The sequence below is a fragment of the Equus quagga genome, chromosome 15 (genome assembly GCF_021613505.1).
Source record: "Equus quagga isolate Etosha38 chromosome 15, UCLA_HA_Equagga_1.0, whole genome shotgun sequence".
Classification (NCBI taxonomy): Eukaryota; Metazoa; Chordata; class Mammalia; order Perissodactyla; family Equidae; genus Equus; species Equus quagga.
In genome coordinates, this window is record NC_060281.1 from 62734639 (window position 1) to 62747122 (window position 12484).

At 36.4% G+C, this 12484-nt stretch overlaps 1 protein-coding gene across 6 annotated transcripts in view; it reads left to right on the forward strand.

The window, feature by feature from the left end:
• EXOC2 (exocyst complex component 2) overlaps positions 1–12484 on the forward strand; it is a 203679-nt gene that overhangs the window by 137776 nt on the left and 53419 nt on the right. For 5 of the 6 annotated variants that reach the window (XM_046639503.1, XM_046639504.1, XM_046639502.1 and 2 more), the window contains 3 exons: positions 712–773; positions 2114–2180; positions 6233–6349. In XM_046639503.1, the coding sequence (XP_046495459.1) occupies positions 712–773; positions 2114–2180; positions 6233–6349 (246 nt within the window). The remainder of the gene's footprint in view (positions 1–711; positions 774–2113; positions 2181–6232; positions 6350–12484) is intronic. The other variant, XM_046639506.1, reaches the window with a different exon arrangement.

Consider the following 12484-nt stretch of genomic DNA (forward strand, 5'->3'; position numbering starts at 1 on the left):
ACATAAAGTTGAGCATGTGAGTGAGTGAATGAGAGAAAGGATAAGGTCTTCTTCCTAAAATATATTCAAGAACTTAATAATTGAATCACAACGCAGGTGACTTTAATTTTCTGTCACTCATGTGATATACACTGGTGGAGTATATATTCTGTCACTTATGGGAGACATACATGCATGTATACCACTTACAGGATATTTCTTTTTTTTTTCCTTTTTCTCCCCAAAGTCCCCCGGTACATAGTTGTATATTCTTCGTTGTAGGTCCTTCTAGTTGTGGCACGTGGGACGCTGCCTCAGCGTGGTTTGATGAGCAGTGCCATGTCCACGCCCAGGATTCGAACCAACGAAATACTGGGCCGCCTGCAGCAAACTTAACCACTCGGCCACGGGGCCAGCCCGTGGATATATATTTCTGTTTTTTTATTTATATAAAATTATTATTTTTGTGTGTGTATGAGGAAGATTGGTCCTGAGCTAACATCTCTGCCATTCTTCCTCTATTTTATGTGGGATGCCACCACACTGTGGCTTGATGAGTGGTACTAGGTCTGTGCCTGGGATCCAAACCCATGAACCCCATAGTGCTGAAGTGGAGCACACGAACGTAACCATTGTGCCACCAGGCCGGCCCCTATGTAAAATTATTTTTAATGTCCAAATAGGTTAGAGTCTAAGAGTTCATATCACTGACACTTGTTGTTTTTGACTTAGATTTTTGTACACTGTCTAGAACAATTGAGCGCCAAGCCTGATGCTGATGTAGATACTGCACAGTGAGTAAAACTGAAGTCAATCTCATTGCACACGTAGAAGTGTTAACAAAGTGTAGACTAGTTGGTGTTATATCTTAAGATTTCCAATCAGAGAGATAGATTGTTCATGTTAAAGTTATAATTTATATATTTGATCTATATTCTTTCCATAATTGCTTTATCTTCTGAACTCAGCATTACTGGCAACATGATAGCACACTGAACACATGATTGACTAGCTTACTGCTTATCCAAAGAGACAAGTTTTATAAGTAGTAAAGTAGGAAATTAAAGTAGGTAGTTAGTTCCTACTTGGTAACTTCTGTAATTCTCGTGTTAGAGGATGGCAGCGATACTCTTGTTACAGACTAATTATGTTAGTAGGATTTTTAAGTCTGGGTCAGGCTTACTCATTTGAGCTCCAGAGGATAGCTTGATGTTTTGATATTTGCAAAACCATGTGATAATTCTTTCATAATGCTGTTCTATAGGACTTCTCAAAAATCCAGTTTTTCTGAATGATATTTGACACGCTTAACTTCTGTGCACTTAAGTTTTATGCTCTGACACAGATGATGCTAAATAGACGCCTCTTAAATCTATAATTGACAATTTGAGAATTTCTCCGTGTTTGTCTGTTTCTTGGTATTGGTTTTTGCCTCTCAGTATGTAAGACTGTCACCTCTCTGAGTCCTAATAAATATTTAATTATTCTAATTTTTCTTTGATTTGGTTTTATATGTTTAAAATTAATTTACCACATTAATCTACCAGGAATGTGTATTGTTAATCAGTTCCCTTATGTTACTGGTTAAGTAAATCTTTCCTTATTGTTTTGTTACAATTTCTGTTTCATACATCATTGAATTATAATATTTGGTGCAACGTATTTCTGAACTTTATCTTGTTTCTTTTATTCATATATATTTTCTATCAGTTTGTGTCATTTTATCATTAGTTTATTTTTTAATGTTTTTCAGATTAGTTTCCTTTTATTGCTTCTCTACTTTGAAATATTATTTGATATTTTCATCTACTCAGTCTTCCATAGGAATTCTAAAATCAGTTGGTTAAGTTTAAAGAAAAGAATTCCTGCTAAGTCAATATTGGGAAGATCCGAAAGCAAATTTCATATGGCCTATGTTAATAGACACTCCATAGTGTCCACTTTGAACTGTTAATTATTAAATATAAAAAACTTAACAGAAAGTTGTGTAATTTTTGACCAAAAGCTTTTAAGACCAAATGGGTTCACAGCAGTTTTTTTTAAATTGCGGTATAATTGACATATAACATTATATTAGCGTTTTTTATTTTACTGCTTTGATTGTAACTATTCTCTTACTTGCTTCTATATTCAGTCTTTCCATGGATGTTTCTTCTCCTGATTTGTTTGGAAGTATCCATGAAGACATTAGTTTGACTTCGGTAAGATGATAAATAATTAGATGATAAATAGAAAGTAAAACATGTCGTTTTAAAACTGTATAATGACTGTTTCATAAGTCAGTCTAAATTACTTTGGCTGCGGCTGTGGCATACTACTCTCTACCCTGAAGCTATGTTTTGTTTTGTGAAAATTTTAATAAAAATCTAACTTTATATGTATTTCACACTTAAACACTGTTTAGCTGAAGTTGAGCTTAAGTAGTTCCATGCATCCTGCAGGCCCTTGAGTGTGAAACAGATGCCCTGGTGGTTCCCTGGGTGAGGATGCAAAGGACAGATGCCCTTCTCCCCACATTTTTCCTCCTTAACCCGAGAAGTTCTGCTTTTCTCTGTTTTATTTCTATGAATTCCCTAATAGCATTTTATTTGGACACAAGTTCCATGGCAAAAACCAAACCAAACCACCTTTTATATATATACACACACATGTTTTTTAACATATACTTGTAATTAGGGATGATTCACACACATACTTTATCACATGTATAAGTTCAGCTGTTGAAATCCAAACCCCAGCTACCTTAAAAAAATAATACCCCTTCTGATTTGTCATTAGCTTGAAGGATGTGTGTGTATGTATGTGATTGTATCTCTCAAGAAAGAAAATATGTGACCTAAATTTCCTGCCCTACATCATTTCCACAATTATTATGAGTTCCTAAATAAGGGATTTGTTATATTAGGAAAAGGATAGTTTAATCAAAGTAATTTTTTAAAAAAAAAACTATTCTAGCTTTAATTACTTGGATGACTAGGTAGATAATGGTACCATTGATAGAATTCAGGAAGAAAAATGTTCTAAAGGAAGATTAAAAATTCAGTTTGGGACCAAATGTGTTGAATGAGTGACATTCAGGTGGAGATTTCTTGTGGGTGATTGGATATACTTGTCTGGTCCCCGGAGAGAAATCTAGATAGAGATTTGTGAATCAGCAGTGTGTAAGTGTATTATAAGACCTGGGAGTGAGTGAGAGTACTAGGGAAAATACTCGTAGAATGAGAGGAGGACCAAATATATCAAAATAAGGTTGGGGTACCAGTATGTAAGGGGTGACCAGAAGCAGAGAGCTTTGAAGATTCTTGAAAAGGAATAATCAGAGAGAGAGAGAACAGCATCCAGATAGAGCACTTTTCTTGAGATAGACAAGAGCATTTAAACAGAGGAATATTTAACGGTATCGCATACTGACGGAGGATCAGGTTGCGTCAGATGAAAACTGGAGCCTCATGGGCATGGCAGTTAGGAGGCTATGTGTGACAGTGGGAGAACTACCCCAGAGGACCTCCAAAGGGGCCGTCTGACTGCACTGGGTCAAGAGCGACTAGGAGCTGAGGAAGTCAACGTGGTGAGTTTAAACCATTCTTTCCGCTGTGAGCACAGAAAGAGAGCTAGAGAAAGACGTGGACTAAAGATCCTTCTAAGTTAAGGAAGACCTTGCCAGCCATCTTGCTAACTGTGCTGTTTTCGAACAAGCCCAATTTCTACATGATAATCTTTCCACCGTTTGAAAACAGCTGCTGTGTGCCCTCAGAATCTTCCCTTCCCCAGCGAACACCCTAAATTGTTGAGGTGTCTCCCAGCTGATGAGCTTGCAGCCCTTTGGTGTGGTGGTGATTCTCCTGAGTCTACTTCTGTCCTCCTTCAGGGGTGGAGCAGGACTCCCATGTGACCCTGATTACTGTGAAGCAGCCAGAACGACACATTTAAGTTACATCTCTGTTGACTCACACTGACCTTACTGTCAACTAAAACCCCAAGCGTTTGATCCTTGGTTCTGCTAGTCACATGACTTATCTCTCCCACTTTACTTTCCAAAAATTGTTCCTTCGGTCCCAAATTCAGTTCCTGGGTTGTTTTTTTTTTTTTTTACCATTGGCTGATATCTCATTAGATTTGGTGCAGATTATTGAGACCTTCTTAGGGTCTTGTTCTCTTACCCAGCAGAGATGCAGTTATGGTAAGAAAGGTCTAGGTTTAGAGTCAAAAGACACTGGTTCACTTCCTGGTCTCCTTCTTACTAAGTGAATAACGTTGGACATGTCACTGAGCATGTCCAGTTTTCTCCTGGACAAAGTTGGGGTGGTAATGCTTGTGTCTCAGAAGGATTCTATAAGGAATAACTGAAATAATACATAAGGCCATAGTCTTTGCTCTGCAAGTCCTCCGTTTGATGGGTTGAGTGGTTTTTTTCAAACACATGTATTCATCTGAGTTGTTGATAAGCTTTTGATTAGTCGTCCAAGTTTAAGAATTTGACTATTTGATTTGTTCAGTTCTTCCCACTTTAATTTTTCTGATTGGTTAGATTTGAGGAAAAAAACAATTATTGAGAGTAAGATTTTAAGTCACTCAAATAGTTATTCATTTACAATGAGAAAAATCAGCCAAAGAGAGTCAATTAACAGGGCAGAGAACGGGCGCCAGGCCCAGATGGACTCTGAGATGAGGCTGATGTTTGGAGGCAGACTCTTGAAGGAAAAGTGACTAAGGATTTCTTTTATAACTGAGAAACCAGCTGAGATTTTTGAAGGGTGCAGCATGTTTAGAGTGGCTGATGAAACATTACATTGACTTTATTTCATGTACTTTACAAGGACCACAGAACAGGAACTCCACACAAGAGCGGATGTGGCCTCCTTTCCCCCAGCCTTGCCTGCGCCCTCTCCAGGGCGTTCACTGCTTGCTCTTTGGCTCTCTCACTTGCCATTTCTTCACAAAATGTGCAGTAGGATACATGCCGTAGCCCTATTTACCTTGTTTTATACTCCATTTCCCATCCATAGGTTAATTCAGGGCCGTTAACAACCTTTCATTTGTTCAAAGGTACTTTAATAATTCCTTGGCCTTTTAATTATATTTATTGATGACCAAGAGAGGCAGTGGATAAGGCTACGCTCTGCCAGAAATATAGTTAGGAACATTTAAAATAAAGAAATTGAGAAAGTTTCAAAAAATTTGATGAGCAAAATGAAGTTTTGGGGAGATGAAAAGCTATGCTTGGCAGTTGAGCTCACAGAGTATATGTAGTTCCTCAGTGGTTCCTGTACCTCAGAGAACTGAGACCTGTTTATTTCCACACTTATTTTATTGACTTTAACGTGGGTTATTTGATTATATACAAAACAGTGAGCAAAATATGGGTGAGAACTTTTCCTGGAAAGTGGTTTTTGCCTTAGCTTTTAGTCAAGGGATCTTAAATCAAGACCCTAAATTAGTCACAGTTGTTCCAGAGAATACTCTCTCCCACACCTGAGGAGCCCGGGGAACGTGCTGTGCTCTCAGTGAGCCACAGCGGCAGTGACAAAGGCCGTTCCTGGAATTTTATTTATAAAATAGTTCTTCTGAACTGTAAAAGGATGTTTTATGCATCAGCACTGGGTTCTGGTAATTTTGATAAGAAGTTACTTTAAGCGGCTAGAACCCTGGAGATTGTGGAATGTGGGCTCCAACTCTCTCCATGACCGACACTGGGGGAGTCCCCTCTCCTCTGTCCCCCACTCCCCATAAGAGGCAGACTGTTCTACATAAAAAAGGCCGTGGAGACCCAAAGGTTTCGAAGGATCACAACATACGGATGGCATTTTAATTCTCTTCCAAGTTATGAAAATTTATAAATTAATTTCTAAGAGTTTATACATTTTTGTAATTATTTTAAAATATCTATTTATAGATTTTTTTGTGCACAAAGTATTAAGTAGAATGACAAAGTAGAACCTCCTTTCAAAAGAACAACAGCTGATCCTACTTTACTAGTTAACTGTTTCATCAATGTTTTTCCATACAGCTGTTAAATTTCAAAGGGAACATTATTTGACTCGTTAGTGTATTATGTGATAACGAGCAGTAAGTGAAATTATAGAATTGTATTATGTTTCTCTGTTAATATTGGGAAAGAAGCAGCCAAGAAAAACAAAGTGTTGAAGTTGATAAACACCAAGACGTAATAATTAAATTTAGTGAGTGATAAGTGCTGTTAGACTCTCGATTAGATACATAAATGTGATTTTCTAAACATTTGCTTTGTTTTTAGGAACAGCGGCTTTTGATAGTCCTCAGTAATTGCTGCTACCTGGAGCGTCACACCTTCCTAAATATAGCGGAACATTTTGAAAAGCACAACTTCCAGGGCATAGAAAAAATAACACAGGTGAATGGATTATGTTAATGGACAAGTTGGTTATTCTATCCGCTTAGTTTCCAGACTATTTTTTTTCTCAGCTCCCTCTTTCTTTTGCTTCCCTACACTTCTCGCTCGGCTTGCCCTCCCACATTCATATTCCTTCCCCATCTTCACCCATCCCTATCTTGGAGTGATTCCCCTTCTCATAACTCACCTTGAATCGTTAATTTAATACTCTCTTCTTTTCTCTAGAGCAAAGATTTCTCAGAGTTAGAGCTGATTTACTCCCTACCTAAGCTGTTTAGAAGGGAGGGAAAAAAATAAGGAGAGAAAGCCAGCAAACCCACATCCTTAAGAATCAGTGCAGATTTGGCTTCTTTCAGGTTCAAGCTTTGCCTGCAGCCAGCAGTGAACTCCCTGCGCCTGCAGTGAGCTCCCTGCGCCTGCAGGAAAGCCTCTTCCTGCTTGTTCAGCCCTCGTCTTCCTCTCTCCGGTTCCACATGACCACAGTGGTGCTTCTGCTTTACTCCCTGAGCATGCGTACACGTAGACACACATGCATGCACACTCAAGACTGGCTTAAAACAGCTGTAGGATGCTTGTTATCTTAGTTGAAAAATACAAACTTTCCACTCTACAATCCATGGATGTAGCAAGGTTGGACAAAAATGAGGCCTGTATAAATCAATGGAGTAGGTTACTTTAGATGTTATACATTGTTTATATTTTCTCAAGTAAGCTGGAAAAGAAAAAATGAAGTAACCTTGTTATTAAAGGTTGGTTGGTTCCTGGGCAAAGGTTTATCAGATTTCTAAGTAAAACTAAGCTAGAACCACTTTATAAGGTCAGTACAGTTTTCTCAGTGCAAAGAATAGGAAAGATAATGATCTTGTTAATCTTAAAATCAAAAAGTACTCTTGATGGATTGCATACTTTTTATAAGTGATGGTTCTAGTTCATGAACTAGATTGGGATTTTTTTTTTCGAAGAATGAAAATGTCAAAGTGGGTGGCTCTGTCTTGTTTTCCTGCCTTTTCGTAAAGATTAATCATCCTGATGAGAAATGTTGTGACTTAAGATTGTAGGGCCAAATGTCGAGTTTATTTCCAGAAATTTTTGTGTTGAGAATTGTAAGGTGCTCTCTTGCAGTGAGAAGTTAGTGTTTATAGAAAGTGGACACTTTGTTTTTATGCAATAACAATAATAACATGAATATGTTTACTGGAGAAAATTTTTATCATTTTAAAATTATATGAAATGATTAGGAATTGTGTATAACAGAAGCAGTAAGTTTAGTTTTCTTTAGGTTTTTACCAAGTTTAAGTAGGAACTATCCATTGCTTCAGTATGTGATTAGGAAGCAGAGTGTAAACAACATACAAATAAGCTTTGATATCCTTCTAGCTTTCGTCTAGATCATTTTGAGACATCAAGGTAACAAGAAGGATCTGGGGGTACAGCTTAAAATAAATAGTGGACTATTTTTCACACTCTGAATTTGGAATTTTTAAATTGACCATTGAATATTTTGAAATCATTCAGTTGTGTATTAAATGAATAGACAGTAAACTAGATTTAGTTATAGCATTTGTGCTGATTCTATTTATTAGGAGTGAATTCATTAATTTCATGATGCCAACCAGGTAGAATATATTTCTTGCATTAAGGGAAAAAGGCTGCCAACTGTCATTGTTTTTCATAGTTCCCTTTTCAAAGGATCGATAACTCTAGGGGCCTAGATCTCAGAAACTGTTGTTATCCATTTTATGGCTCTGTTCCTGCTCTGGGAGATAATAGTTCACTGTGAGCTCCTAACTTGGTGTCACCAGACACTGGACATTCTCTTAGCTCTCCTTCCAGAACTGGTCTGGGGGTTTGCTAAGGGTTCTGCGTCCTGCCATTTGTGTGCATTTCCATTTGCATTGCCAGTTCCATTTCGCTTTTTCTCAAGTCTTGGACATTTTTTTTCTAGTCATGCATTTTTTTTTTTTTTACTTATGAAAGAAAGACTCAATCAATATTTTTAAAAAGGAGAAATACTGAAAAGTCTAAAAAAAATTTTTAAAAATCGCCTGTAATGTACCAAAGATAAACACTGTCATATTTTAGTATATATAGTAATCAGTATTTTATCTATAATGTTACCTATACCTATATATACCATATTCCTATATCTGTATATGTTATAAAAAATATGAAACATATTTCTGAATTCCATTTATATTGAGTGTGTCTTTTTCTATTGACTGTTCTATTGTAAGCACTTTTCCATTTATTAAATATTTTTATAAATATGAGTTTTGTGGCTTTATAATATTTGTTAATGTGAATGTACCTTTTCCCTTTTTAACTTGTTCCTCGCTGAGAACCTTAAAGTTATTTTTGTTGCTGTTGTCACTGAGAGGTGAAAATAATCTTTGATCACATTTCTTATTACGTCCTCATAGTAGGTTCCTAGAAGTAGAGTTAGGGCTCCAAAGACTCTTGGGAAATATTGCCAGATTGCTTTTCAGAAGCTGGTCTCATCACATTTTGGCCAACATTGCTGATTATAATTTTTTAATTTATAGGTAAAAATACTCTTTCCTGATGTTTTGATTTGCATGCCTTTCTCTATTTGATAGGGTAACACTTTTTCATATGTTCATTGATTGTTTATGTTCTAGAAGAGTTCCTTTTAAAAGTACTTGAAGGGTGAAGGAAATACAGAGTTTTGCCACAAGTCATTAATTTTTTGAGACCTTTGAGAAGGGAAAACAAGAGCTGTGTGGTTAATATACATTAGCATATAATTTTATTGTGGTAGCTGTAATTATATAATTCCAAGGAATTTTTGTACATATATAAATTGCTTTTTTTAGCCTGTCCCAGTCTTTAAAAAACAAACATCTAATTTAGAGTTTGTCTAATTGCAGATTGTTGAAAGACTTGGGACTGTAATCATTCAACAAGTCTGGCATTAGCTTCTTGATGAGAGATTTTTATTTTAAGCCCCTAAATCTCTTTTAGAAATTCCAACATGGGGGTGGGAAGAAAGCAACTTCTTTTTTTTATATATATCCAGGGAAGATCTTTTACATACAGCAATCAATTTTAAAGATTTTTGAGTCATTTGAACCATATGTACCTTATTTTACCTATTTGATTATTTTTAGCTTAATTGTATATAATTCTTAAATTTTGTTTGAAATCGTTTGAATTCATAGATGTGAATGACTATATCTTTTTGTCCTTGCTGTTTTATCTCTTTATATTTGTTTTATTTTCCCCATCTTTTTATCATATAAGTTAGCTAAATTTTGTTTAGAGGCTATTTTTATATAATAAATTCATTGTAAATTAATTTATTTTGGAGTTTAAGATCTTATCAGTTGGAATTATATTTAGTCAGATGTGTCCCTGCCTACAAATACTGAACTTAATTTTTGACCCTATTTAAGTGCCTCAAGTTCCTTGTATAAATGGGAAAGAAAAAAGAAACAGACATAAAGAGAGAGTACAGTAGCAAGGACTCAAGGACCTTGTAATTTATAAGGTAAAGTATTGCTTCCCTAATACAGAAAGTAATTCAGAAAAGCTTTCCCAACGCGAGGAAGGATATGATTTCACATAGAAGATGTTGTTTCAGAGATGAGAGAAAGGTACTAAAGTCTCTTTGGGAAGTTGGGGAGGTCTAAGAAATAAGTAAGTAAAACCATTGGTTCACCGGTTGGATAGGATGTGAAGTTCCTAAACCAAAACCCTTGAACCTGAGCAGATAAAATCCAACCACTCAGATAGCTGTCTTCCGCCGCCCGCAGACTGCTCCTCTCCTCTGGGCCTGGGCTTGCGTTGTTTCTTCTTCACGCTGTACACGCTTTCCTTAGGATCTCATCTGCTCCCGCCATTCGTTTATCATCGATGCCCGGGTTTCCCAACATCTTTCTCTTTAACCTGCATGTCATTCCGAGGCTTCAATCCTATTTCCTACCAGACATCTTCACTAGAAGTTTCCACTGGGATTTCAGATCAAAGCGCCCAAACCAAAACCATCTTTTTTCCTCCTTCAGAGCAGCTTCTCTGTATGTTTTCTATCTTAGTCAATAGTCATTGAGTCAGCAAGCTAGGCACTTGGAACTTGTTCTTGACTCCATCCCACAGGACAGTTTATGCTGTCTTCTCAGTTCAACCCCTGAACCATCTTCTGAATCCATCTGCATCTCTCTGATTTGCTCTACCTGTCCACACTCAGCCCCTTTTCGTCACTGACTGTTGTGCTGTTGCAGGAACCTGCCTCCCAAATGCTTTGCTTAATCTCTTAAATTTTTTCACTCTCTTAGCTCGTTGTGCGTGGACTTCCAGGATAGGCTTTCAAAAATACAGACCTGATTACATTGTTCTTCCTTTCCACGTATCACTGCTCCTCATTGCCTGAAGAATAAAACCTAAACTCCTTAGGTTGATTCGGTGCAGTGTTCTGGCCCCTCTTACCTTTTTCTCTCAAGGCAATCATCTCCCTACGCCGGTACACTGTCATCTCGCCACTCATCTGTCCTTGAACATTTCATATGATCTGTCTGCTCACTCATCCATTCAGCATCAGCTTACCAGCTCTGTTGTGAGAACATGTACCTTTGGCTTGTGTTGTACTATCTGTCTGGAATGCCTTTTCCTCAGTCTTGATTGACAAAATCTTGATCATCCTTCAAAGCCCATCTCAGATACAGATGTCTCATGCTGTAGAAAGCCTTAATGGCCTTTCCTCATCCATTCTCTTAAAGTGCAAAATGAATCAAATCCTCTTCTTTCTTCCGATGATGCTTTGTTCATACCACTAGGATAGCATTTTAACACATTACATTATGATTAGTTTAATATTGATATACTTCTTTTCTAGATTGTAAGTTCTTTTCAAATATTTTTATATTAAATATTTTATCCCTACGGAAGGATATGTCTTATGTAGATGTAATATAAGAATAATAAAATGAATACATGTGCACCCACCACCAAACTGAAGACATGGAGCATTGTGACCAGGACTGCTCATTTGCATCGCTCTCCTCCCTACAGAGCCACTTCTGCATTCTGTGGTTTCTAAACAATGCGTTGTTTAGTATTATCTGTTTTTGACTTTTAGATAGCATAAATGGGATTATATGGCATACGTTTTTCTATGACTTGCCTTTCCTACTCAATACTGTTTTTGAGATTTATTCATGTAGGTTATGCTAGTTTGTAAAATAAATTAGAGAGTATCTCCCTTTTTTCTTCCTCTGAAAGAGTTTGTATAAGATTAGAATGATTGGTTCTTTGAATATTTAGAAGAACTCTTTCGTCGTAAAACCTTCTAGGCCCAGTATTTCCTTAGTGAGACAATTTTTAATGACTGGTTAAATTTCTTTAATGATTAAAGAACCATTCATGTTTTCTGTTTCTTCTTGCTAGTTTTGGTCATCTGTGTTTTTCTTGGATCTTGTCCATTTTGTCTAAATTTGCAAATTTATTGGCATAAAGTTGTTTATAATAGTTTCATGTTATTATTTCAATCTCAACGGCATCTGAGATTGCGACCCCCTTTTATACTTAATATTGCGTGGTTAATATTTTCATTCTTTTTTTCTTGATCAGTCTTGCCAGAGTCTTTTTAAGAACGAACTTTTGGCTTTAGTGATCTCTCTCTGTATCCTGTTTTCTCATGCAGTAATTTGGGCTCTTAGCTTAAGTGTTTTATTTACATAGCTCATTTGTTCCAAACTTTTCTGCCTTTTTAATATGAATATTTAAGGCTATGAATTTCCCTCTATGTTTTAAGCTGTGTTCTACATGTTAATATATGATATATTAGTTGTGATTCACTTTTGTATTTGCTAATTTTAATTGTGTGTTTTTCTTTGGCACACAAGATATATAGAAGTGTGATTTTAAATTTTCAAGTTAGAGGAGCAGTTAGTTTCCAGATTGGGAGTTAGTTTTCTCTTTGTTAGAGATTTTTAAGCTCATTGTTCTGCGGTCAATGAAATATCATGTAATTAACTTCGTTGGAAGTGAGTTTTCTGAAATATTCTACCTTGCTTGAAAAGATTATGTCCCTCAGTTTTGAATACCATGCTCCATATATGTCTATAAGACAAGTTTGTGAATTATGTTGTTCAACCTTCTATTTCCATTTCTTTTGTTTGT